Below are 27,754 nucleotides of genomic sequence, written 5' to 3' on the forward strand. Positions count from 1 at the left end.
CCAAGCGCTTTGGATGATTTTGCGCCTCGGATAACATCTGCAGTATCACCCAACTTAAATGGTGGTGATTCCCCCTCTGTTGGAAGAGATCGCAAACGAAGTAAAAAAATTGTGTCTTCCTCCGGTCGCTATCAGGGTGCTCAATAAATTGGCGACTAAAATAAACCGCGCATCTCTTCGGATCTGTCACAACCACGCCGATAAACATGAAAGATGTCCAATCATTCTTTTTATCAAGGTTCGATTATGCCTTAACCGTTTGTCCACAATTTACTATTACCGGTTCCAATGTTGTAGCACTTCAGATGATCTAGCCATTTTTGCGCTTTTGATCAACGACTAATCTAGTGACTTTAATTGTCAGTTTTCCGACTCTACGATAGATAGGGTTCGTATGGCGAAGCTCATTCGCAAATCCCGTCGCCTCCGCTGGGAAATTGGGTTATATTCCAACTTGTCAATTAGCAAAATGGAGAAAAATTGCAGTTGTCTGAAGCGTTGGTTGGAGAATTCGCTGAATCCTTGCCAATTGGTTTTTACATTTATAAGGAAAGTACGACCTTCAGGGGTTATGAAGATGGGCTGTCTATTGATGAAGGCTGTCTATTGATTGATTGAGGAGACTGTCAGACCAGGTGACAGTCTCTTCAAATCCTTATGGCTGTGTCCTCAATATTTTAACCTTTTTGGTTTCCTTAGTTTACTATTAAATCCCACATACATAGAAATCAACAATCAGTGACCGTCAACAATTTGAGGTTTTGACCAGGAAAAATCGATGTCTGAACCATTGTGAAAATCGGATCGGATTTTGGTATATCTCCGATAGGCCGATTTTAGGTATTTTGGGATCTATATAGATATACCGAAATCTGATCAGATTTTCACAATTCTTTGGTTGTTGTAACAGTGTTTGTTATTATGTTTCTATCTTCGTTCTTCTGTTCAATCTGACTCTGGTTCTATCTTCAGTTCCAGGAAAGTGGCTGCTTCGATGGGATGTAACCACAGATCCACTGGAGTTAGATGAGTAGGTTTAGCTGGGCAGTTGAAAAGGTGTTTTGTGTCGTGCGGGCCCATGCCACATACTGGGCAGATGTCTTGCACAGCGCGGTCGATTTCCGCCCAATAAGAATTTAGGCGACTTCAATATCCCGACGCTCCTCAGCTGCAATAGATGGGGGATGTATTTCGAGGACTTTATTCACACTATAATTGCTTAAGGCCTTGGCAACAGCATCCGTGTGAATACTATTTAAACCTGCTTGATATGCTCATTGATCTGGGGGTTCTCTCCTGTATCGTTGGACCTCTCCCTCTAGAGCATGGATATCCTTCCTGATCTGCCTGAATGTGTCGGGCCTACCCACAAGGTGGTGATTGGGATGGCTCACACGGTAACATCCAAGCAGGTACTGCAACGAAAGCATCTCATTGTGTTGCCTTACTGGAAGAATCTTTGCCTCCTCATGTAGATGGTCCACTGAAGATTTGAGGGGGCAAACTGTTGCTGTTCTCAGGGCCCTTAGGATATCCTTCCTGATCTGCCTGAATGTGTCGGGCTTACGCACAAGATGGTGATTGGGATGGCTCACACGGTAACATCCAAGCAGGTACTGCAACGAAAGCATCTCATTGTGTTGCCTTACTGGAAGAATCTTTGCCTCCTCATGTAAATGGTCCACTGAAGATTTGAGGGGGCACCCTGTTGCTGATCTCAGGGCGACATTCGGGCAAGTTTGAATTTTTTTCCAATTCGTATCACATAATCTCGGGGACCAGACTGGCGCCGCGTAGTTTACCACAGACCGACATATCGCGTTATATGTGGTCAACAAGATTTCTTTGTCTGCACCCCAAGTGCTGCCGGCTAGGGACTTGAGGACCTTGTTCCTACTTTTCAGTTTGTCGCAGATAGCTGTGCCGTGCGCGCACCACTTGAAAGTAGTGTCGAATGTGACCCCTAAAATTTTGGGGCAATTTGTGGTCGGAATTCTGCTACCGTCGACCACGACATTCAATTCTCTTCCAAACTGCGCTGTCCATGTGTTGAACAGAGTGGCTGTTGATTTTGTGGCGGAAATCTGCATATTCCTCGAATGGAAAAAGGTGGTATGATCGGTTAAATAGTTGTTCAGTCTCTCACAGATGTCATCAGGATAGGTACCCGATGCCAGGATCGTGCAATCATCCGCTTACGTACGATCTCGATGCCGCCTGGAGGGGGGCGGAATACAGGAGAGGTAGAGGTTAAACAGTTCCGGAGCTATCACCCACCTTGGGGAACTCCCTGTTTCACTCTACGGGGTTTGGTCTTCTTGTTCCTGAATTTCACGTACGACTGGCGTCCACACATATAATTGACTATCCAAAGTTTCAAGCTTGGCCGAAGGGTTGTCTGCTCAATGTCCTCAAACAGCTTGGAGTGCCTGACTGTATCAAAGGCTTTTGAAAAGTCAAGCGCCACCATCACTGTTCTATCGAACAACCGTCTCCGGTTGAGTCCTTGACCAATATGTGTGGTAATGGCGTGCAGCGCAGTTGTCGTGCTGTGCTGCTTACGGAATCCATGCTGATGATCGGCAACTTGATAGCTATTTCTGATACTGTGGAGGACTAAGGCCTCAAGGGTCTGCGCTACGGGCGACAAAAGCGAAATCGGCCTGTACGATTCACTTTTGCTGGTATCATTGCCGGGCTTTCGTAGTGGGACCACCCTGCCCATTTTTCAGACTTCGGAAATAATGAGGGTGCCTAGCGACAAGTTGAGAACTTTAGTGAGATACTTCACTCCCGGCTCATCCAGCTGCTTCAGCATTACCATGGAGATTCTATCAGGTCCCAACGCTTTGGATGATTTAGCGTTCCTGATGGCATTGGCAACATCATCCATTGTAAACTGTGGTAATTCCTCCTCCGCAGGAAGGGATCTGATGCGACGTAATACTCTTCTCTTCGCCCTGTCACACTCGGGGTGCTCGACAAACTGTCGATTGAAATAACTTGCGCACCTCTTCGGGTCAGTCAACGTAACGTCGCCAAACGTGACTGAGGTCCTATATCCCTTCTTCCAGGGTTCGAGAGTGACTTAACCGTTGCCCACAATTCACCTATAGCGGCTCCAATGTTGCAACTCTTCAGATGATTTAACCACTTGTTCCGCTTATGCTCGCCGACCACCCTGTTAACTTCCAATGTCAGCTCCCTGACTCTGGGGTCGTTGGGTTTGGTTCGGCGAAGCTCATCACGCTCATTTGCTAATCCCGTCGCCTCTGCTGGGATGTTTGGTCTTACTTCGGGTATTCGACCAGCAGGGATATGGCGAGCGGCTGCAGCAGTGATGATGTTTCGGAACGTCCTTTCCGCTACCCGAATATCAGAAGGATTGGGCAGTTCTCTGAAGCGGTGATTGGTGAACTCTCTGAAACCCGGCCAATCAGCTTTCTTATGATTGACGAATGTGCGGCGTTCAGAGGTAATGAAATCGGGTGGTCTGCTAATGGAGACAATTTTGGGGAGATGGTCTGATCCAAGGGAAATGGCGGCCTAATGTTAGGTACGTAATCTGAGATACAGCTATTTCTCGGCGGGATGTATACGTTCAGCAATTCTATCTCGGCAGTTCCACACCTGACTGCTACCCCCATACATTCCATGTACGGGTCATTAAAGACAGGCTCAAGCGAGGTAGGTCTGTATTGGACAGACTGGTGCAATAGGGAAGCTAATCCCCCACCCCCACTTCTGGTGCGATCCTTCCTTAACACGTTGTAACCATCGCAACGTTGTAAGCTACAGTTGTTGTTGAGCTTAGTTTCTTGCACCGCAGCGACCTTGATATTCCTCCGACTCATGAAATCTACCATTCCCTCGATCTTACCTCGGAGTCCATTGCAATTAAATTGCAAAATGGATGCATTTTCCGGGATTAGAACAACAACGGCTAGTGTTAAAGGCTGCATGTGAGATTGTTGTCGAGGGGACTGCGGGAGAGTCTCATAATCAGACGACGAGGGAGTTTCGTAATCCGATGACGACTCACTGGGGACTGTATTCACACAGCATGCAGCAACATGGTCCCTGTCGTAGTCCCTCACGTGGACAAGTCCAGAGCAACCCCTTAGATGCACCCACTCCTGACATCTATTGCATCTCACCAAAAGCTGGATGTGGATGAAGATGCGGATGTGACAAACAGAGCACAAATATATTGGTCCTGGGCTTTCCTCCGTCCCGGCAGGGACCAAAAGGATTCGGAGCAGGCATTCCGGGATATGCTGGTCCCAACACAGAAAAACGAAACAAATACAAACATATGTACATTGAGGTGGCAGCCGCTGGTCGGAACAATGATGTTGTGCCGTGGGATTGTCACAATTGTTGTAGCGAGTTTCATCGATTAAACCATAAATGCGGATTTTAGAGAATTTGCGGGAAATGCACGTTTGGCCCCTATACAAATTACTATGGAAACAATGATCCCTCTGGTGGCACGGGTTAAAGTTAACCGATCGCCATAAAATTTCACATGTATAAGGTGATTTAACTTGAGGTACTTTTTTAAATAGCCTTTTTTGACTGATCACGTGTGAGTCGTGTCACGTTATTTTTGTTTAGTATTGTTTGGCATTTTATCATGGAAAGACACGACTGAACAATGTTTGCAAATCGTTCAACTTTATTGCGAAAATTCACGTTCTTTGGGGAATTTGTTTCTAGCCAAATTTTGTTCAGCGATGAAGCCCATTTCTGGCTTAATGGGTATGTAAACAGAGATTCAAGAGGTGTCACTTCATCCAGAAAAATACAAAGGTTTCGTGTGGTTTGTCCGCTGGTAGAATAACACTGTGCAACAAAATGGAGCTCAAAGTCTGGGGGGTGGAAAATTCATATTGGAGATGAAAGCCCTTGGTGAGTATATACAGAACCCCGAAGAACAGATTCGCCGTGAGTCGAACTTTCGCGATATGGCGTGATGAAGTTTTTGCTAGAGACCCTGTAAGCCATCAAGTATTAGCGTTATATCTTTGTTCACTGTTGCTTTAGCTTATTTTTGAGATGACATGACATGTCAAATCGAGTGGGGATTATTTTCGTAGAGCACATCGACCTTCTAACTCGCTTCCTTCAATGTCCTTTTCGTCCTTTATTTTAAGAGCCACTATAAAAGTACCCCAAGATGACGTTTTTCAGCTTCGAAATGTTCTGCAAAAATGTCGGCCAGAAAATTTTAGGTACGGCTCTCATAGACAACTAATCGCTTTTGTCGCGTTTTCATAGTAGTTTTTTACATTTATCCCTGTTTGCTCAGAAAAAAACTGTGTTTTGTGTTTTTGTATGTTCTGTAACGAATATACAAAAAATCAAATATAGTCTTTTTCTGAACAAAAACAGGGTAAATGCACTAAAAGACCACGAAAACGTGACAAAATCGATTTGTTGTCAATGAGAGCCGTACCTAAAATTTTCTGGCCGACATTTTTGCAGAACATTTCGAAGCTGAAAAACGTCATCATGTGGTACTTTTATAGCGGCTCTTAAAATAAAGGACGAAAAGGACATTGAATGAAGCAAGTTAGAAGGTCGAAGTGCTCTACGAAAATAATCATCATTCGATTTGACTGAAGACATGTCATCTCAAAAATAAGCTAAAGCAACCGTGAACAAAGATATAACGCTAATACCTGATGGCTTACAGGGTCTCTAGCTAAAAATTCATCACGCCATATCGCGAAAGTTCGACTCACGGCGAATCTGTCCTTCGGGGTTCTGTATATACTCACCAAGGGCTTTCATCTCCAATAGGAATTTTCCACCCCCAAAATTTCGGTTCACAGTGTAATTAGCCCAAATTTCTTTAAAAATGATGTCTGTGAGATCGTAACCTTCAATGGCGACCAGATAGCCGATAGTTGATGCCTGAAAATGAAGCTAGTGATCTCGGCGACATTTGGTTTCAACAAGACGACGCTACTTCCCCACATGGCATTAATCAATGGATATTTTATGAGAACACTTCGATGAGCAGACAATTTCAGGTTTTGAGTCGGTCCATTGGCCACCAAAATCGTGTGATATTACACCGTTAGTCTTGTTCCTGTGGGGATATGTAAAATAAACTCGATTCAGGCCTTGGGACAAATGAAAAAAATAGGGGGTAGGCTTTTTTTAAAAAAAAAGCTTTGTCGTTTTTTTTGGGCCGCCCTAATGTACACTTACGTGTATGATAACACTTATGAGTACGGGAACTCACACACGTTGTTTTCTTGACATTTACATGTCAACTTACCTAGCTGTTCTAACGTGGCTCTAATATGCACTTCAACGAATAACAAAGTCGCTTGTGCAGAGCTTTAAAATCAATCGGGCTTTGCGTTGATGTAGTCGATTAAATACACAAATTGAAACGAAGTGACTTTTAATTTGCGATCAAAATCTGTTCGCTTTTAATTTCAGAAAAAAAACTCATTCAAAAACAAAACGAAAAAAGAAAATATTTTGACATAAATGGCAAATGTTTTAAAAGGATTTTTTGCACATTTTCTTTTGGCATGCCTTTGTTGTCTTTTAAGGTATTAGGTCAAAGTTTAACTTCAATTCGTGTAATTGCATTAGAATTATGGCACTCCCTTTCCTTCACATACACATGGATGTATGAATGTTGTTTTGTTTGCCAACAAAATCGCCTTGATAATCGTGATTTTCTAATCGATTTCAATTCAATTTCTGACTAAGCATGAAATGTGGTTGCTGGATATTTAGTTTTTGTTTCATATGACGTTGGTGGAAGTTGTTCTAACCGATGTTTACCTGTTTATCAACATAAATTGGTCAAAATGATAATTGAAGGAAACGGTCAGTATTGGCGTGCCTGCTTTGTAAACATTTGATTCTAAGGAGGATATTTGCACGCGTCATTATGTCTAATTGTGTTCCAGAAATATTAGGGAACGTTTTTAATTGACAAAGGTGTGCCATATTAAATAAATAACCATTACATGGAATTCATTTGTTTTTGTAAAATATTAGTATTTTCTTCTAATAATTTGCCACCTTGGCTAATCGTATCTTAGTATGACCATAATGTTGAAACCATGTCATCTCAATTACGAAGACACACTTTTTTCTAGATTACATGGATTATATATTTGAGATTTGACTGAGACTTGTTTACATTTACACAAAAATTAATATGCAATATTTATGCACATTATCACTATATGTAAAACAAGTGCAACTGCCACAATCTGCCTCTATACTAATTTTCTTTAACGCTCACCTTGTAAGGAAACTGGTATTTAATGCGACTGGTTTTGCGAATGAAACTGAAAATAACCAAATTATAGACTTTGGCCAACGCGAAACTGATTAAATTTGTGAAAAGTTGTTAATTATAGGTTCATTGAATTGCTGTTAGCGTATGATCGAACAATTTCCATATGATTTAATTAATGATTTTAATATGTACATATGTACATTAGCATAATAAACAATCCTGAATTTTTAAATCAGTTTCGAGACTTTTGTTACAAGTCTAAAATATATACATGTGTATTTTGCAATAATGGGACCAAAATAGCCTATACTGTGTTAATATCGCAACAAAAGCATATAAAATACCGACCATTGTACAGTGGCGATACTTGCATGGGAAGGTTTAAGCGGCCAAAGTTGAATTTTCTCGAATGAATGAATTTATGAATGTCAACTCCCAGTGAGTTTCCTCACGTTCTCCTTTAAGTTGAAACGGCAGAAAGGCAAAACTCACGGGGAGTTGACATTCATCGCCCTAATTGTCCAATCGAGGAACATTTTTTACCAGTTCATTGCTGTGGGTAGAAAACATATCCTACAAAAATTTATGAAAATCGGGTAAGATTTTGATACTGCTCCAAAAGTATATTTTGTCAATTGGACCCTATAATATAGCCTTATATTAAAATCCAGCCGATTTTCACAATTTTTTTTGAGGATTACTTGTTTAGTCACAGAAAATCATCGATTGGACAATAAATGTGGCCTTAAGAGCAATTTCGTGAAAATTCACCTTTACCCCCATACAAATTACTATGAAATCTTTGAGGCCCCAAACTCAAACTTTGGCAATCTTAAAATCTAAGGTAAGGTCACATTAGACAAATATTTGCACCAGCGACCGGCAGCGACGTGTACAAAAGTATATATTGACTGAAAGAGGAGACTCTCGGGCATCTTTCTGTGAAAACAGAACATTGTTCCATGTTGTTCCACAAAAGTTCTAGTCTACCTGAGGAAAAATAAAATAGCTCATGTAGTGTAAACGCTACGGTGATTTATTAAAACGCCTTTTAAAGGCCACAATCCTACCTACCTTACACAATATCTGCTATAGTTTCCGAGAAATAGCTACTTCTTTCTCCAGAAATTTGCAAAAATTACATATTTCCCAAAAATGGGAAAAAATGTGCGTCTTAGGGTCACCAAAACCATTATTTCGCCTACACCTTCCAATATTTTGACCTATGTTTTTGATTTCCTTAGTTTTGATCTGGGTTTGGGAGTCGAGGTATTTTTGGCACGACTCCGACTCCAGACCAGTTTTTTTCAAGACTCCGACTCCGCTAAAATTAAAAAAAAAATGTGCACATTATTCCAATCAACTTGAAAATTCTGGCCTAGGCAACACTCAGTGTCGCCAGGAGTCACTTGATATTATTTTTGGAAAGTTTGACAGTTTTTAGCCTAAGCGTACTTAGGACAGTTTGACATAGACCATGTGTTGGGTTGTTCACAGTGGATTGATTGAAACACTTCCAAAACATTGTTTTTGAACGCTTCTACAGCATCTACTGACTACGAACATCGTTGACCACGCCTTTTTTGCATGATGTGCTGGAATCAGATGAAGTCATTGGATCCCTTGTCATGGCTGTAGGATGTTCCTTTATCCACATACAAATATTTAATTTGATCGATGCACTCTTGGTGTGATTATCCACGTTCACAAGTAAATTCCATTGTTTTGCAAAGAGAATTTTTCCGAATCAAAGTTCCCAACACATGGTCGTATGTCAAACTGTCCTGAGTACCCTTAGGCTAACAACTGTCAAACATTCCAAAAAAAGACGTCTGTTCGACGAGATTAATCACCCTATTTAACTGAAAACATGTCATCTCAAAATGATGAAACAATATCTCCAAACAAAGATATAAAGCTATTTTCTCAATCATTGTTGGGGTCAATCAAAAAATGCATTACGACATACCTCAGAAATGTCAGCTATGTTATCCTTTGGGGTTTTTTTTTATAATATACTCAATAGGGGCTTCAATTTTGTGTCACAGGGTATTCAATAGGATTTCCCATAGAGACCACAAAGTCTTTAATAGAAGACAAGGATGACTTCTCGTAAAAAACAAGACCAGTTAGTTTTCTGGAAAGAGGTTAAAGGTCTAATCTTAATTCGGTTGTCATCGAACATTACTTTTGTTTGAAAACATTTACAGGATCAATTGGACCAACAAATAGGGATGAATAGACTAGACTTCAGAGGATAGTAAATATACTGTGAATTATCCTTTAACTTAGTATAATATACCGTTTGTACTTATGCTTTCTTATAGCTTTCTTTTAAAATATGTAATGATTTTTGATGTTCGTGTGTCGAATTTAATGTTATATTAACGTTGTTATAACGTTGAAAAAATTTTGCCCGGAGTCGGAGTCGAGTTATTTTTTTTCGACACAGACTCCGACTCCAGCAAAATTGCTCGACTCCGACTTGTAGATTCCGACTCCGAAGCCCTGGTTTTAATATAAATTAAATATCTTGGACAAGACAAACTTTTGATTTTGGTCAGGAAAATCAATTTCTGAACCACCGTGCTCCGTTCTAGAATTATCGTATGCACCAGCCAGACAGACAGAGGGGACTAAATCGACTCAACACTGTCTGAAGCGGATTTCGCCCAAAAATAATTGGTATCCGAAATCATTATTTCGATCAGTCGTTTTTTTATCGTTTCGAAGTATGCAATTAAAGATGAGTATATAAAAACACAAATACGTGCAGACATGGTATGAAAATGAAATTTTTATATATAGATCCCAGTGAGAAAAACATCTCTACAAAAATATTGCAGCCCTTAGTCCAAGATTTAATGTTTTCTCCACATAATAAATTCTTCCGATATGATTTTGATAAAGTAACCACCGCATCTTTTAATCAATGTCAGTGTTGTCCGATAATGCGAGTCCTCAGTGTTAGAAAACCTTTCTGCAAAAAGGACTACTGCGATAGGAATTATATTGCTGCTTGTTGCACAAATACGAAACACCCCGTGGCACTTTACTCACAGAAATACATCATTCCTGCAAATCAATTTCAACGGTTTCCGAACAAAGTCGGTGAGATTGCAGACTTTATAAATCGGAGAAACATCCTGGTCGCCGTGATCCACGAAAAAAGGTCTTACATGGGGGTAACAGAAAAGTCTGGGTATTCCGAAGTAGATGTGCCTATGTGTACCTACCGCCGATGAATTGTTGGCTTTTGGTAAGCAATAACCTCTAATAAATGACGTGTCCTGGCAACCCGTCATTTTGATTAGGTAGACCATTTTCTTTCCTATCGTCGACTTGGAAAACAGATCTGACTGTAGTACTTTTCTGAACTGTAGGAAAATTGATTGGTTAGGTTTCAAATAATTTACCAACTACATCGATCCTCGGGTAGCTGAAAGAAAGTTGCAGCCTGGTGACGAAATATTCGAAACTAGACCAAATTTTGTAGCAGAGCCGACGGCCATATTGTACCAGAAGTCTGGAAGGTTGGCGGGGTGTTCCCGCTACTAAAGCCAGGCAGATGCGAATAATACAGGCCGATTTCCCTTCTGTCGCCAATAGCAAAGATTCTAGCGGCACTGTTTCCCCAGTTGCCCAACATCAGCATGGATTCCGGAAAATTCACATTACACAGAAAAGATTTTTAGCGATTTGAAAAAAAAATCAATGATTCAGTCAAAAATTTATCGATTTTCTGGCGATTAAAAAATTGTCATATTGACAAAATTCGATAAAATTATTTGATCACAAAGTAAAAATACAACTGTTAAAATATTTCACATATTGACAAAAATATTTATCAAAATATTTCACATTGTGCTTGATAAAAACAAAATATTTTCTTGATGAAAAAAATTGTTGAAAACATTTTTTTCAATCGATAAAGAAATGTTCATATTTACAATTATTTTGTTGTTTTTTGTTAAATACAAACCCAAAAGCCAAATTGGTCGAGAATGGTTCGATATTGATTTAAAATTACATTTAAACTATTAATAAGTTATTACGGAAACCGTATATGTCATTTTAACAAATAAAATTAAATAATGCATTACTGAACTTCAATGCATTTGGTGCGGAAACTTTTTTCGCGATAGTGAAAAAATGACACCGTATTTTATAGTACTTTTTCGTGCTCTACGCGGCTATGCGGTGGTATTTTTGATATTTGCAAAATTGCAAAAAAAGTTATAACCCTAATGTTTATTGGTAGCTATTCTAACAACCACTGAATGCTGATACAAATTTTGGAATATTTTGATACATATTTTTGTCAATATGTGAAAGATTTCATCAGTTCAATATAAAAAAAATCGATACATATTTTAGTCAATATGTGAAATATTTTATCAGTTGTATTTTTACTTTGGGACCAAATTATTTTATCGAATTTCGTCAATATGATAATTTTTTATCGCCGGAAAACCGATCAATTTTTTTCTGTGTACCACAACAGCATTACATGTCATATCCTAGAAACATTTATAGAAGGTAGAAGTGACAATCAGCAGTATTTTTACTTTTTTTTTGTAAATTTGGTTTTCAAAATGTAATAGGGTCTACTCATGAAATTTGAAACTTCGAATTTTGCTACCAAAAAATACTTCTTTCCTTCATAAACGTGTAATAAAAATTACCTACGAGAGTTCTGAATGCGTTATATTTACATTTTGATTCAAATTTGTTATATTTTAGATGATTCACAAAACGTATTTATGTTTTTCCTGAAAAAATTTTTGGAAGACCCTATAACTCAATATTTATCTTTGACAATTAATTTTCAATAACAACAATGTTGTTTTTGTAATTTTTTTAGTTGTTGTAATTCATGCATATACCTTCTATAAATTTGCCTTGGTCATATTCATTCACACCAGTCGAGGTCTGAAGTATGGCGGCTCTTGACCTGTACAAAGTTGTTCGAGAACATAGAAGACTTCTTTCCCTCCAGCCATGTTTGACACGTTGGCTAGTCAACTATATGTTTGGAATTCCAAAATAAGAAGTTGAAGAACCGTAGAGTGAAACAGGATATCTACGAAACTGTTTAACCTCTAACCCTCCGAATTGCACGATTTTGGCTTCGGATCCTATGTTATGTAAGTTAAATATCTACATAACTGACATAGTGTAGTTCTTCCATCTGAGGAATTTAAAAAAAAAATATCCACCGGTAAATCTACTGACACTCTCTTCGCCACTTGGACAGCTTAAATGAGGCTTCCGCAGAACATATTGGTAATATTGTCCGGATTTATTGTCCGCTTAAGTCATTGCTATTCGCGACAAGATTAGAAGTCTCTGGCCAGTAGCACTTGGAGTGCTGACAAAGAAACCTTTTTTACCTCTTATAAATCAATAGACCGGTCAGTGTTAAGGTTTGCGGTGGCAGTGAGATATGCAAATGTTGGCGTTACACAGTGAAAGAATATTCAAACCTGCCAGACTGTCGCGCAGAGGACTGCAACAGTAGACAACATTCACCGGTAGACAACATTCATAAGTTGGTGCAGGGTCTACCGTTACATCAGCACGATGCAGTACATGTTTGGGTGTTATCATCGCGAGCATCCCTGCCACTTTCTTGCGTACAGGCTTCCTCCACTCAGGCGCTTGAGGACAGAATGATCTAGAGAGGTCGAAAATGCAACGGGAACCTCTAGATCAGCGAGCCGAATGGGCTTCGATATAATTCACATAAATGCAGTTGCACAGGCAGTAAATAGGTATAGTGCGAATGTCGTACTCGAAGACCATTCCTATCCATTATATTGGAAAAACAGCTGCCTAGGTCGAACGGGTTTTCCCCAATTAAGCACTAATTGACAGCACGATACCCACGACATGCCCTTCATATGTACTGGTCCGCACGATAAACAACATGTGTTCAACTGCCCATCAAAACCCGTTCACGTGTTTCCTGATTCTTCCAGGCATAGGTCAGGGTCGAATATGGATGACATCGGTCCATAGTTTCCGGTACATCTCACAAAAATATTCTGTTCCTAACTGCCCACATTACGACGGTACAATTTTTCTTTTTAAAGTTTGTTCGATAATCGTTTTGAAATTATTTCCGAAGGTACTCCTAGTGGTTCTGTTTACAGCGATATTATGTGAATGTTATGGTTCGGTTAAGCCTAAAACAAGTTCAAAGGTGGACTACATCGGACAACAATTTTGGGGTACCACACTAACAAAATTGAATAATTTTCGCTTAAGTGCACTGTAAGGGCTGTTCGAGAATTTTCATCGAAGGTAGTCCTTTAGTTATTTAGTCTTTGTGTTCTTTGGCCCGAATGTCGTAAAAACCCCGTCCAAGTGATATTATTGTAATATAAGGTGCATTATGTTTCGTGGGTGTAGACTGTGTAGAATAATTACTTACTTAGCTGGCCCATTACAGAACATTTGTTCCATAGACCGAACTAAGAAAATATCTGCAATTCTCTCTGTTTCGTGTTTCGCTTTTTGGAATACCGCGCCTTGTCATCTCTTCATCCACTTGTTTGCGCCATCTAGCTCGAATCTGGCTAGAATTTATACGCATTTTTAGCGGGTTCATCATCGCTGATTCTTATTATATGGCCTAGCCAACGCAATCACTGCATCTCGATACGTTTAACTATATTGATGTCGTTGTATAGCAGATACAGCTCGTGGTTCATATTTATAATCCGACGCCGATATTCACCGTCAACGCAGATCGGTCCGTAGATCTTTCGAAGAATTATTCTCTAAACACGCCAAGCACTGCCTTATCTGCTTGCGCAAGTACCCAGGCTTCGGAACCATACATCAGCACGGGTAGTATCAGTGTTTTGTAAAGCGTTATTTTTGTTTGACGAGTTGTGGCTTTGTTTTTAAAGTGCTTACTTAAGCCAAAGTAGCATCTGTTGGCCAATGCAATTCTTCTTTTTATTTCACAACTGATGTCGCTTGTTGTGTTTACGGTGGTGCCGAGGTATACGATTTCAACAGTTGGTCCGATCTCAATGGACGCATTGCGCGTCGACACCATCAGCTTGGTCTTCTCGCCGTTTACCGCCAGAACCACTTTTTATAGATTCTCCTTCGACCTTCATAAAGGTATCGGTTACTTCTTTTACTGATCGTTCCATGATGTCTATATCATCAGCATAAGCAAGTAAAATGTGGCTATTGGTGTAGATTGTGCCACTTCTTTTGACGTTTGCATCTCGTATAACCTTTTCTAGCAGGATGTTGAAAAGATCACACGAAAGGCTGTCTCCTTGCCTGAAACCTCTTTTGGTACAAAACTCTTTGGAGAGGTTCTTTCCTATTTTAACAGAAGATTGTGTCAGTTAGAGTCATTTTACAAAGCCGAATGAGCTTTGCGCGGATACCAAATTCAGACATTGCTTGGAATATCTTTGAACGGGCTGTCGAAGGCTACTTTATAATCGACAAAAAGGTGGTAGGTGTCGATCTGCATCTCTTGGGTCTTCCCCAGGATTTGGCGCAGGGTAAATATCTGGTCAATGGTGGACTTGCCAGGTCTAAAGCCGCATTGGTATGGCCCAATTATTTCGTTGACCATGGGCTTTAGTCGTTCGCACAATATCCCTGACACTATCTTGTATGCGATAGGGAGAAGACTTATGCCCCTATAGTTGGAGCATAGAGTCTTATCTCGTTTCTTATGGACGGAACACAGGATGCTCAGGTTCCAATCGTCGGGTACGCGTTCTTCCTGCCAGATGGAGCTAACTAGCTGATGCATACGCCTTATTAGCGTATCGCCTCCGGTTTCAAACAGCTCGGCTGGTAGGCCATCAGCTCCTGATGCCTTATTATTCTTTAGTTGGTTTATTGCTGTCTGTACCTCATCTTGGCCGGGTGGTATACATTCAATACCATCTCCTGGGATTGGATCTGTGGTATCTTCGTCGACTTCGCTACTATTGGATACCAACAGTTTGGAAAAATGCTCTTTCCATATCCTTAGCACACTATCTGTATCAGTTACCAGATTACCTTGCTGGTCTCTACAGGAGGTTGTGCCAGTTCCAAAGCCATCAGTTTGATGTTTCACTCTTTGGTAGAATTTTCGCACTTCATCCTGTCTCCTGTACATCTCGATTTGTTCACACTCCCGCTTTTCCATCTATCTCTTTTTCCTGCGGAAAAGACGTTTCTCCTCTCTTCTTTTCTCCCGATACCTCTCTCGTGGCCTACGCGTTGCTACTGATTATAAAGTAGCCCTATATGCCGCATTTTTCTTTCGGTAGCAGCACGACACTCCTGATCATACCATGGATTCCTTGGTGGAGGTCTCTGGTATCCAAGTACTGATTTTGCGGCTGTTTGCATGGAGTGGGCAATGTTTTGCCATTGTCCTGATATGTTATCGGGACGAGGAGTGCTTTGATTAAGCAGTTGGGCCAGTTGAGTGGAATATGATGTGGCTATCTGTTGTGATTGCAGCTTACCGATGTCCAACTTCCGTGTTGTGTCTGTTCGCACTTTGTTTGCTACGTTTAATCTGGTACGTACCTTTGCTGCAACAAGGTAGTGGTCCGAGTCTATGTTTGCACCTCGGAACGATCGTACATCCAACACTCTTGCTACATGGCTTCCATCTATCACGACGTGATCAATTTGATTTCTTGTTCTTTGATCTGGCGACAGCCAGGTGACCTTATGAATATCGAGATGCTTAAATCTGGTACTGCTAACTACCATGTTTCTTGCAGCTGCAAAGTTTATCAGCCTCATACCATTGTCAGATGTTTCACTGTGGAGACTGAATTTCCCGACTGTTGGGCCAAAGATATTCTGCTTTCCAATTTTGGCATTAAAATCGCCTAGTATAATTTTAATGTCATGGGCAGGGCAACGGTCATATGTTTCTCCTAAGCGCACGTAAAATATATCATTGGTCTGTTCGTCCTTGTCTTCAATGGGAGCATGAGCGCAAATAAAGCTGATGTTGAAGAATTTTGCTTTTAATCGAATTGTAGCTAGTCTTTCATTCACTGGGGTGAAGCTGGAGACCAGATGTTTTAACCTCCGACCAACTACAAATCCGCAACCAAACTCATGCTTTGTGTTATGGCAGCTATTAGACAGTGCGTCACCTTTAGGTGTTGTTGTTGTGACGCCTTTCCCGTTCCACCGTATTTCCTGTTTGGCAGTAATGTCGGCCTTGAACTTTTCAAGTACATCTGCCACTGCGTAAACTGCACCTTCTCTATAAAGAGTGCGAACATTCCATGTGCAGATTCGCAGATCATGGTCCTTAAAACGTTTGCGGGGGTCGTTAACTTTTGAGGGATTTGTTTTTCTTTTCTTTTGTTTTTTCATAGTAGGCTGTTTTTTCTAGGGGAGGGTTACTAACCCGACGCCCAAACCCAAGTTTTTAACGTTTTTATGGGTGAACGCACCTCACATGTTAGCTCACTACGGGTGTTAAAGGCAGTTCCCCAGGTGACACCACGGGGAGGTCAGTGTCTACTTGAGACGACAGAGGGACCAAGATAAATCCTAGGCTTTGCCATGTTAAAGCCGGTCAGGACCGTTCCTTAGTATCTTCCATCCCCTACGTGGAATAATTAGGTCCACTTTTTATGATACCTACGCCAGAAACATTTATGTCCACCACTCCTGTTTTGCTTTTTTGTACAGCCATAAACTGGGCATACTTAGCTTCGGCAAAGTCGATTGTCTATATTCCAATTGGTAATATCCTAATTTCTATTGGTGTAACCTAACCTATTTATTATTACAATTGAAAATGTATTTTATGTGCAAATATATGTATGTTGCTTTCTTATTGAACTAATATACACAGGTATATATGTATGTATGTAAGCATGTATGTAAGTAAACACATCTACAATATCCCTATTATTGTAGTACATAAAGAAAATGTTTATTGTTGTTATTACTTTTATTTGCTTTGTTTTTGGTGCCTCACTACCTACCTGTCCTTTTCGCGGATGCGTTATTTTTCGCGTGGTTCACATTAGTGGATAAACAATTCCAACAGCAGCAGCAACAACAACTAACAATGGCTTAATGGTGTTTTCGTTGGCTTTTTGGTTTTTCCCTCATACCTCAGGTGGCCATCGGATGATGGGTAGTTAGGTAGTGTGCTAATGAAAGTGCACACATTTGATAGATTTACAGGATACTTCTTTGTTTTGTTTTTGACCAAGCGACGAGACAGGTGACGACCGAATAAACCTTTAATGGGCATTTGACTGTTTTCGCGTATTTTGTCTTTTGTTTGTTGTTTCTTTCGGCCGGCCGCATTGTTTGCCAATGTTTGGTTGAATAGAAATCCTCGAATTTCAGTTTTTTAGTTCTTTGGTGCTATTCTCATAGAGCGGTTGTGCGTTTAAAAAAAAAAAATGATTAAAAATATATTTTAAAAAATTTAATTACTATAATTTAAAAATAAATACAAATCTTTTAAACCTGTCTTATAAAATGCAATAATTTATTCACAATAATAAAATATAATTGCCAATGAAAAGTGATTAAAAAAAAAAATAAAAAAAAAATTCTTGTTAACAACAGTGTCTGTTCATTTATCGCCTTGCCATAGTTTATCGGTATTTGTGTGTGTGTTTATGTTGGAAGACCAACAACATTTAACAATTTATGTGCTGAATGCAATAATTAAAAATCGCATAAAGTGGTAATTCTTGTTTTTTTTTTCTTCTGTCATACGTGTCTATTTAATAAAAAACACCTTGCATTGTCGCATGACAAATAATTATTGGTCGTAATCTATGATGGAGGGTGGTGTGAGTGTGCTTAAATCACAGAGATTATTTATTGGCATTTGAAAAAATATTCATTGCAACCTATCATGTTTTGTGTGTTATTGTTAAACTTATTGGATTAATAAATATTTCATTACACAAGGATAAAATGAATTCGGTAATTTCAGTAACTGCAAGAGGATATTAAGCAATAACCATAAGATACAGGATATATAATTGTTTTCAATCCATCGGCTGATACTCCTTAAAGTATTCAGACATACAATGACTTCGAAATTATTCGTACATACTCATATTCTTATATAATCGCTTAAAACTTATCTATGTAGCATAATTTTGTGTGTGTGTGTGGTATCTCTCAGGGACGTACGAAGACCATTTCTAAGGGGGCCCGGGACCCCACGAAATGAAAAATTTTCAGGCAGTTTTGGGACATTTCGCTTCCAAAAAGTCATATTTGGTCCAGTGTCAATTAAGGTTTTAGGTTCATTGTCACACCAAAATGGCTGAAATTTGGTCTTCGTTGGAGGTATAAAACTTTCCAAATGAAATAGCCATACCCATCCATATGAGGGTACATCCCGATTTTCGGAATTTTGAAGGTTGTGACCCGAATATCCCACCGAAATGACTGAAATTTGGTATTTAGTCTTCCATAAGGGTATAAAATATTCCAAAAGAGAATTATCAGTATTGGTCCAAGTCTTCATATAGACCCCATAGAAGCGTAACTTCCGATTTTCTATATTTTGAAGGTTGTGCCCTCAATATCCCACCAAAACTGCTGAAATTTGGAATTTAGTCTTCGTTAGGGGTATAATATCATTCGGTATTGCTCCACGTTTCGGAAGTTCGACTCACGGCGGATCTGTCCTTCGGGGTTCTTAATATACTCACCAAGGTCTTTCTTCTCCAACAGGAATTTTCCGTGCCCCAGACTTTCACCTCCATTTTGTTGCACAGTGTTATCGTTATTGTGACAGTTTTAGCCACATCATTCAAGCGGAATTACTGAAATTTGGTATTTAGTATACGGTTTTGTCCTTGAGTATCCATTTAACAAGTACAAAAGTATCAGAGATTTTCCCTATTTAGGGGTTTTTTTCAGAACTGTGTGTACCTTTTTGTACGTATGAACTTGCTGACAAAACAAGTAAAAAAAGTATCAGTCAGCTTTGCCGACAGAGATATACCCCCAGCCTGTGTGGATTGAAATACCTTTTTCCCAAAAAAAAAAAAAAAACATATATTAAGGGGGTTTTCAAAATTTTGGGTGGATAAACCGACAAACGTAGGGATATGATTAAAGCTCAAAAATTTGCGGGGATAACGTTAGATAGGGCTTTTTTTATCACAATAGCTTACGAAAAACATAATATCGCTGTAAACAGGGCCACTAGGAAAACCTTCGATAAAAATGTCCAAAGGATCCTCGAACAGACCCTTAACCGTACAAAAATGTTGAGCATTTGTATGGGTGGTACCACAAGGATTGGACAGATAGGTCCCAAATTTGAACATAAACTAAGTTTCGAAAATATTTAGAGATCCAAATCGGTTGCAACGTCTATGAGAAATCACGCGGACCATTTTAGCGAATATTTTCGAACTTTTGTGGGGAGGTACCGCAAGGAGTGGACCTGTAAGCACCACCTTGGAATTTTCCTAATATTCGAAGAAATATTATAATATCCAAAGTTTGGACGAACGCAGCATTCGGTTCCAGCTCTCCAGCCACTCCATATGGTGCCATTAACAACTTTCCGGATGTTTTCTTAAGAAGTATGGACTTGCCCCTGCAAAAAACTTTTACTGTCGTAATTGAGGCAATACACGAATACGAATACAAGTTGCTTCAACAAAAATCAAAGTGATTCGAGAGCAGGTCTTAAAGTGAACTTATCCAAAATTTTGTGTGGGAGGTACCCGAAGGAGTGGACAAATATTGTCCATATTCGAACCTAATCTATATTTGGAAGGTATATTAGGATGTGTAAAGTATGGACCAAATCGGTCATTCCCATCAAGAGTTATCGTGCTCGCAAATTTTACGAACATTTTTGAGCTTTTGTGGTGGAGGTACCTGAAGGAGTGGACCGATGTGTCTTATCTTAGAACTTAAACTAAGTTTGCACAAAATATTATGAAAGCCTAATTTTGGACCGAATCGGCCAAACCGTTTGAGCGCTATCTTGCGCTCCAACCACTACTCACGGTGTTACAGGGGTTTTGGTCCTTTCAGGCTTTTTTCTCAGGTAGTATGGATTTGCCCCTTATGAAACGTATAGCGTCGTATGGGGGACAGCGAATACAAGTGGCTACAACAAAAATCAAAGCGATTCGAGAGCAGGTCCTAAACTGAACATTTTCGAAATTTTGTGTGAGAGGTACCCGAAGGAGTGCACCGATTGAGTCCATATTTAAACTTCATCTAAGTCTGGTAGAACTTTCACGATGTACAAAGTGTGGGCAAAATCGGTTACTCCCTTCAAGAGTTATCGTGCGCACAAATTTTCCGAACATTTTCGAACTTTTGTGGGGGAGGTAGCGGAAGGAGTGGACCGACATAACCCATCTTCGAACTTAAACTAAGTTTGGGCAAAATATTATGAAAGCCAACTTTTGAACCGAATCGGTTGCTCCGTTCGAGAGTTATCGGACGGACATGGCTAAATCAACTCCAAGTTGTCTGAAACACATTTCGTCCAAACATACTTGGGGTCTAAAACCATTTTTTTGATGAGGCACATTTTGCCCTAATGAAAGTGTATATACCCTCGTTAGCATAAATGTTGAGGGTATAAAAATATGGATTTGGATTAAAGCTTAAACATGTTGCGAATGAGGTACCTGAAGAAAAGGACCGAATTGTCCAATTAAGGAAGTGGATCTTATTTTAGGAGTCATTCCTTTCAATAGATATCGTGCCCACCTGTCATTTCATTTACCACGAAAAATATAATATCCCTGTAAACTAGGAAGTAACTTCGGTAAAAAGCTCCAAAGGATCCTTGAACACATAGATTCAACATTTTTGCACTCAAAAAAAATTTTGAATTTTTGTGAGGGAGGTATCATAAACTTCGAACTTTATCTAAGATTCACAGAAATATTGCGATATTCAAAGTTTTTACCAAAGCAGTATCCAATCTGAAAATTGTCGTGCGCACCAGCTACAACACATGGTGGTTGTAGTGATTTTATAGGGCTTTCTGGCTATTTTTTAGTTAGTATGAACTTGGCCTTAAAAAAGACTTTTACCATACTAAAGGTCGCAACGAAAAAAACCAAAAAGTTGTTGCAAAAAGAATCAAAGCTATGTATTAGAGAGCAGGCTTTAAACAGAACTTTCTGGAAATTTTGTGTGGGAGCTACCCTGATATAGTTAATATTCAAACCTGAACTACGTCTCGTAGAAATATTACGAAGTGCAAAATATGGACCAAATCGGTTACTGCCTTTATTTAGAGAAAAGTTTTGAACTGTTACGGGGAAAGGAGTGGACCGATATTTCCCATTTCCGAATTTAAACTTACTTTGGACAAATTATTACTAAGGCTAATTTTTGGACCGAATCGATCAATCTGTTCGATGGTTGTCTTGTGCTCCAAATTTTCTAAAACGGATTTCGTCCACACTAGGGTTCTAACTTTTTTACAACCTCACATCCCCGTATCATATCGTGATGAGTTTCTACATAAGATTACACAAAATCTTAATTATAAAGTGTTTCGATAAAAAAGAGCTTCCGCACAAAAAGCTTTTAAAGTTTTTTTTTTATTTTTCAGAACTTTTGACAATTTTTTGAAGTCACTGTAAGCAGATATTTAACGGAAAACAAAATATAGGGACACACGACATAACCAAAATGATATAACCGTGTTTCACTAATTTTATTAACGTATGGTAACATATATATCATTTTATATTATATATAACATTATTTCATATATCATAAAAAACAAAAGTGGTTTGTGCGAGAGCGTTTTTAAAATTTAAATGGAATAAAAGTTATTTTCGTCAAAAAGGCCATTCATTCGTGCAAAGGGAAATAATTTTTTGAGAATTTTTTTTTTTCATTTCATAGAATTTTTTCAAAAAAAAATTTTTCAAACTTGGTTTGTGCGGAACCTTTTTTTACAATAAAATGGAATGAATGTTTGTTAGGCATTAATATGCAAAAGTTCATTCATTCTCACTACAGGAAATCATTTTTGTGAAAAAATGTCAAAAAGTCATAATCCTAGTCCACATATGCTTGAGATCCAAAACCATTATTTCGATCGGGCTTAGTTTGGTAGTATAAAAGTGTATAGGCCTCGTTAGCCCTAAGCTGAGAGCTAAACCTTGAAAATACCGAAAATCGGTACAGATCTACGTTAGGGGTACACTCTATGGGGGCTATATAAAGACTAAACATCAAATTTCAAACATTGCCGTTTTATTAAAGAGTCTAAAAAATCCGTGATGTGAGGGCTATACTAAAACGTTGACCAATAGAATAAACTTTTCAATAATTTAAACTTTTGTACCAAATTATAAAGCTCTGGGAGGTGTATCTTGATTTCATACCCACTGTTTTCTCGCTCTTGTTAAAATAATGGGTTACTAAGATTTTTGTAATGAGTATTTTTATCGCTGTAAACAGGACTACAAGTTGTTCCTTCGGTAGAACTTTAAAAACTATCCTCGAACACACCTTAAGTGAAAACTTTGAATGTTTGTGAAGGAGGTAACCAATACTTCCTTTAGAAAATGGCCTAAAAGCTCCAAAGCTCACGGACGGCATCAATTAAAATGGAAAATATTCAAGATAACTCTCGCAGGGAGTTTCTGATTGGTCCAATCTTTATACATCGTATTACTTCATCCAATCATATATCAGATTGGAATATGGACTATATTGGTCCCGTGCTTAGGGTACATCCCACACAACATTTTGGGGAAAGTGTAGTTTGAGGGTTCGTCTCGGATCTATTTGAAATTTTTTACAGAAGTTCGATTTCAGGGTCCCTATTACAATGGTACAATTTTTTTCCGGAGTAATTCCATATTTCCTGAGAAAATGATCCAGAAGATCCAAAAATCCAGCCGACAGATATTAAAATGCCTAGTGAGACAGATAACTCTAAACATTTATTTATAAAGATATAGCGTTTTTTAATGACATAGGGGAGTTACCCAGCTCCCTCCGAAATTCAATAAAATATGCAGCCTTTTTTCACCGGGCGCCATCCCTGAAAAAATTCGGAAAATCGGTTCAGTAATTTTGTAGATATGACATATTTAAAAAACTGGTCGTGGTTAATTTTTCTTTCCGTAAAAACCCAAGTTGGACTATGACGAACATTTAAAAAAGTATCCAAATCGGCGTAGCCATTCTAAACTAATGCAATTACCAACGAATAGGGGAGATACTCCGCCCCCTTCGAAATCCAATAAAGTATGCATCCCTCTACATTTCCTGAAACTTTCAGGAAAATCGGTTCAGTAGTTTTGTAGATTTAACAAATTTAAAAGGTGGGCGTGGTCAATTCTTTGGGTCCCAAATAAGTAATTAAGTTCGGTGGCACAACCGCCATTGTCTCGCAAATTAATTTTCAAACCGATACATTCATAGTTATTGCAAATATAGTTTTTTAATATGGCATAGGGGAGGTACCTATTTTCATTCCCTGAAAATTTCAGAAAAAAACGGTTCGGGCGTTTTGTAAATAAACATTTTTTTAAGTCACTATAAGCAGATGTTTAGCTTTAGAATCATATATCGAGTTTGTGTAAGGAGTTGTTTAAATGTGGTTCTGCTAACTACCATGTCTTTTTGCTGACGGACAGTGTGTAGAAGTTTGCTTTTGATTCAAAAATGTTTTAATTTCCGTTGTGTTTTTAAATGGACTGAAAATAGCTACGGTATACAGATAAAGTCGAAATATTTCCTCTTTATACCCCCAGCTTTTAGGCTAATGAATGCATATACACTTTGATACGATGTGCCTCATCGAAATAATGGTTTTAGACCCCAATTATGTTTCGTTGCAACATTGAACTGCAGCATTTATTGTTTTTTCGTTGCAGGTATAAATGTATAAGTTGACTTTGAGGTAGATTTTTTTTAAGTTTTTCGGTGTGCCTCTCTAATATAGCAACTCCCCTGCATTTTTTTACAGTTTGTCTAGTCTTTACAATTCCTAAGTAACAAATGCCATTACAACTCTTTAAACAAAAATATGAAAGTGGAAAAACTCTCATAGCAGTGTTAAGTATTCGATCACGATTTATGTTTGAAATAAGAAAGAAGCATTTACAGTTACTAACTACTAGCAACGACAAACATCACCCATGTTCATCCCTATTATTTCGATTATAATGAGCCTATAGACAATGGGAGATACATGGGAAATTACCTTAGGCTAATGAATAGTACAAACAATAAACGAAAGTTTAAACATCTTTACAAATAGAATCCAAGCAATAACTAAAATGTCAACATTTTCTTTTTTCCCTTTTTTTGCAGAAATTTCCTACCAAAAAGTAAAAGTCATTCATCGATTGTTGTACCTCCTCCACCGGGTGGTGTTGCCATTGGCATTGGCCCTCAGTTGCCCCCATTGACTGGTGCTATTAAACTACGACATGTCGGTTCAACAAGTGATGCAACAAAAGCCGACTCTTTAACTTCTTCCTCCCTACCCCCTCAACCACCGTCATTGTATCAATTCCATCAACCACAACAACAACAGCCACAAACATCATCAAATCAACAGGAATCGGAAGAGGTAGAATTTAGGCAACCAACTGCATTACCACCATTTTTACAGGGTGGTTTAAGGCGAAGTTTAACACAAGTAAGTTTATTTAAAAATAAGTTAATATACTCGTATTATAAATTATTAATAACTAGACGACCCGGTGCACGTTGCTGACCCTTAAAATAGTTTTATAGTGACACTAAGATCTATTAGACGTCTTCGCAAATGCCAGGCGAATAGGATATTGAAGCCTTTTGAAATTGAACGGCAAGTCTGTTGATATCATAGGAATCCGAGGAATTAACACATTTGTTCTTTAATATTTAATTATAGTGATTCTATCACATTGCTTTCTAGTTTTTTTGAAAGTCAGTCGAGTTCCATTACAAAGTCTTGGGATCCACATCTCGCAATAGGATAAGGGGTACACTGCTATCCCGTTCTATTTAATGTGTCGGGAATCCTGGTAGTCCCAATTTACATTGGGCGAGTTTACTTGCGGCAATTGTCATTTTGTAGGAGAGAGAGGTGAGGCATATGGTAACCCTTTGCCTCTGAGCACCCTCTCTCACCAACAAACAATTGCCGCAAGTAAACTCTCCTAATGTAAATTGGGACTTAGGGTAAAATAATTTAATATTCACTGGGATAATTTGTGCAAACTCAATTTCGCAATTGATGTGCCTCCTGGAGTGTCCAAGAAAATGATCCTCCAGAATCGTTGTTCATAGCGTAACTGTTGGGGATTTAAAAGTGAAACATTTGTAAATACATCTGGCAAATCATTTCGGCAACAGTTTTTTTTTACAATAAACGTCCGTCATAAGCGTTGTTGTCGGATCTTTCAGGACTTGGCTTTTCCACTTACTGGAGTGTTTTGTTGCTGATCTCTTAACACTTGTTTTCCAAAAAGAGCAAAACTTCGTTATACATAACATCTGATATTCCGTTGCTGGGTTGTTTTCCTCCTTACGTAATCTCAGCCTATACTCTGCGCTGCAGTATTTAAATTTACTTCAAAGGTTATTTGGGTTTGTTGGGAAGCATGTTGACAATATTATCTTAAAAAGAATCCTAATTTGAGATAAATTTGCTGCTGTTGAAGTATCAGACAATCTGGTTTCCAATTTCTATCAATCTTTCGATTTGCGAAGATGTTGAAATTATATTGACTCTCGAACGTTGAGTATAAATAGAGGAAGATAAAAAATCTGCTTTCGAAGGAGGAACTGCATGCGACCAGTCAACTTCGGTAGTGGAAAATAAATTTGATATCCCTCAACGCGTTTTCTTTGTTTGCAATGTAGAGATTTTGTTGTTGTTGTTGTTGCCCCTTGTATTGCCGTGGTCACTTCCGTATATAGAAGTGTCCTAGCAAACAGATGTGTTCATAAGTTTTAAAAAAAATATACCTTCTAGGCTGAGGGTATAGCCTTTAGGCTAAGGAGGGTATATACACTTTGGTACGATGCAAATGTGCCACATCGAAATTATGTTTTTAGACCCCAAGCATGTTTGGAGGAAATGTGTTTCAGACAATTTGGAGTCGATCTAGCCATGTCCGTCCGTCTGTCTGTCCTGCTGGCTGGAGCGCACGATAGCTCTTGAACGGATAAACCGATTCGGTTCAAATTTTGGCTTTCGTAATATTTTGCACAAACTTAGTTTAAGTTCGAAGAAGAGCTACATCGGTCCACTCCTTCCGGTACCTCCCCCACAAAAGTTCGAAAATGTTCGGAAAGTTTGTGCGCACGATAACCCTTGAAGGGAGCGACCGATTTGGTCCATACTTTGTATAGCGTAAACTTTCTACCAGAGTTATATGAGGTTTCAATATTGTCTCAATAGGTCCACTCCTTCGGGTACCTCCCACACAAAATTTCGGAAAAGTTCAGTTTAGGGCCATCTCTCGAATCGCTTTGATTTTTGTTTTAGCAACTAGTATTCAATGCCCTCCATACGACTGTACAAGTTTCATCAGGGGCAAGTCCATACTTCCTGAGAAAATAGCCTGAAAGTTGCAAAAAACCCCTATGACACCATGTGAGGTGGTTGGAGCGCAAGATAACTCTCGAACGAATCTGCCGATTCTGTCAAAAATTTGGCCTTAATAATAATATTTTGTCCAAACATAGTTTAAGTTCGAAGATAAGCCATATCGGTCCACTCCTTCAGGTACCTCCCCCACAAAAGTTCAAAAATGTTCGAAAAAATTGTTCGTACGGTAACTCTTGAAGGTAGTGTTCGAATTGGTCCATACTTTACACATCCTAATATATCTACCAGATATAGATCAGGTTCAAATATGGACTATATTTGTCTACTCCATCAGGTTTTGATCTTTAATCCTAATCAAAATTTTTGTCGGTTCAAACGCCCAACATTTTTAAAACCCCCTAAATACATACATACATACAGTGATACAGAAGAGTATACATACACCCTACAAAAATGTAGTTTTGGCTAAATCGTTGGGTTTTTTACAGCAACAACTGCACTGTGTGGCTCCTTGGTGACAAAATAACCATAATTACACAAATGTATTTTAATCTAATACGTATATTTAATACAATTAAAGAAATTCAATTTTCTCAACACAGAAAAGTATACATACAGTCTGTCGCAAAAGTTAGTATACACCGTTGAAACCAAAATGTATTAGGGAAAAATAGTACTATAACTTATTGAAAACAACAAACAATTCGTTTTATTTGATAGACAAGAAGGTTGTCTTCCGTAATAACAATTAAAAGTGCGCAATATTTGCATACATTAGCAAATGTACGGTTCCAATCCCAAAAAGACTAAAATTTATGTCGCAAAAGTTAGTATACAACGGAGAATCCTCGTGGAACTGTGTAAAATATTCTTGATATTTTTGAACAAAATGAAACTAAATCTGTACTTGAGATCATAAAGAGTATATT

General features: G+C 38.7%; 1 protein-coding gene across 42 annotated transcripts in view; it reads left to right on the forward strand.

Moving 5' to 3' along the window:
• Positions 1-27,754, forward strand: part of Svil (Supervillin) — a 1,126,087-nt gene that overhangs the window by 986,853 nt on the left and 111,480 nt on the right. For all 42 annotated transcript variants that reach the window (XM_073980363.1, XM_073980344.1, XM_073980341.1 and 39 more), the window contains one exon: positions 24,593-24,923. In XM_073980363.1, coding sequence (XP_073836464.1) covers positions 24,593-24,923 — 331 coding nt within the window. The remainder of the gene's footprint in view (positions 1-24,592; positions 24,924-27,754) is intronic.

The sequence above is a fragment of the Musca autumnalis genome, unplaced genomic scaffold (genome assembly GCF_047663935.1).
Source record: "Musca autumnalis isolate F117 unplaced genomic scaffold, ASM4766393v1 scaffold_4, whole genome shotgun sequence".
In the NCBI taxonomy this organism is placed as follows: domain Eukaryota; kingdom Metazoa; phylum Arthropoda; class Insecta; order Diptera; family Muscidae; genus Musca; species Musca autumnalis.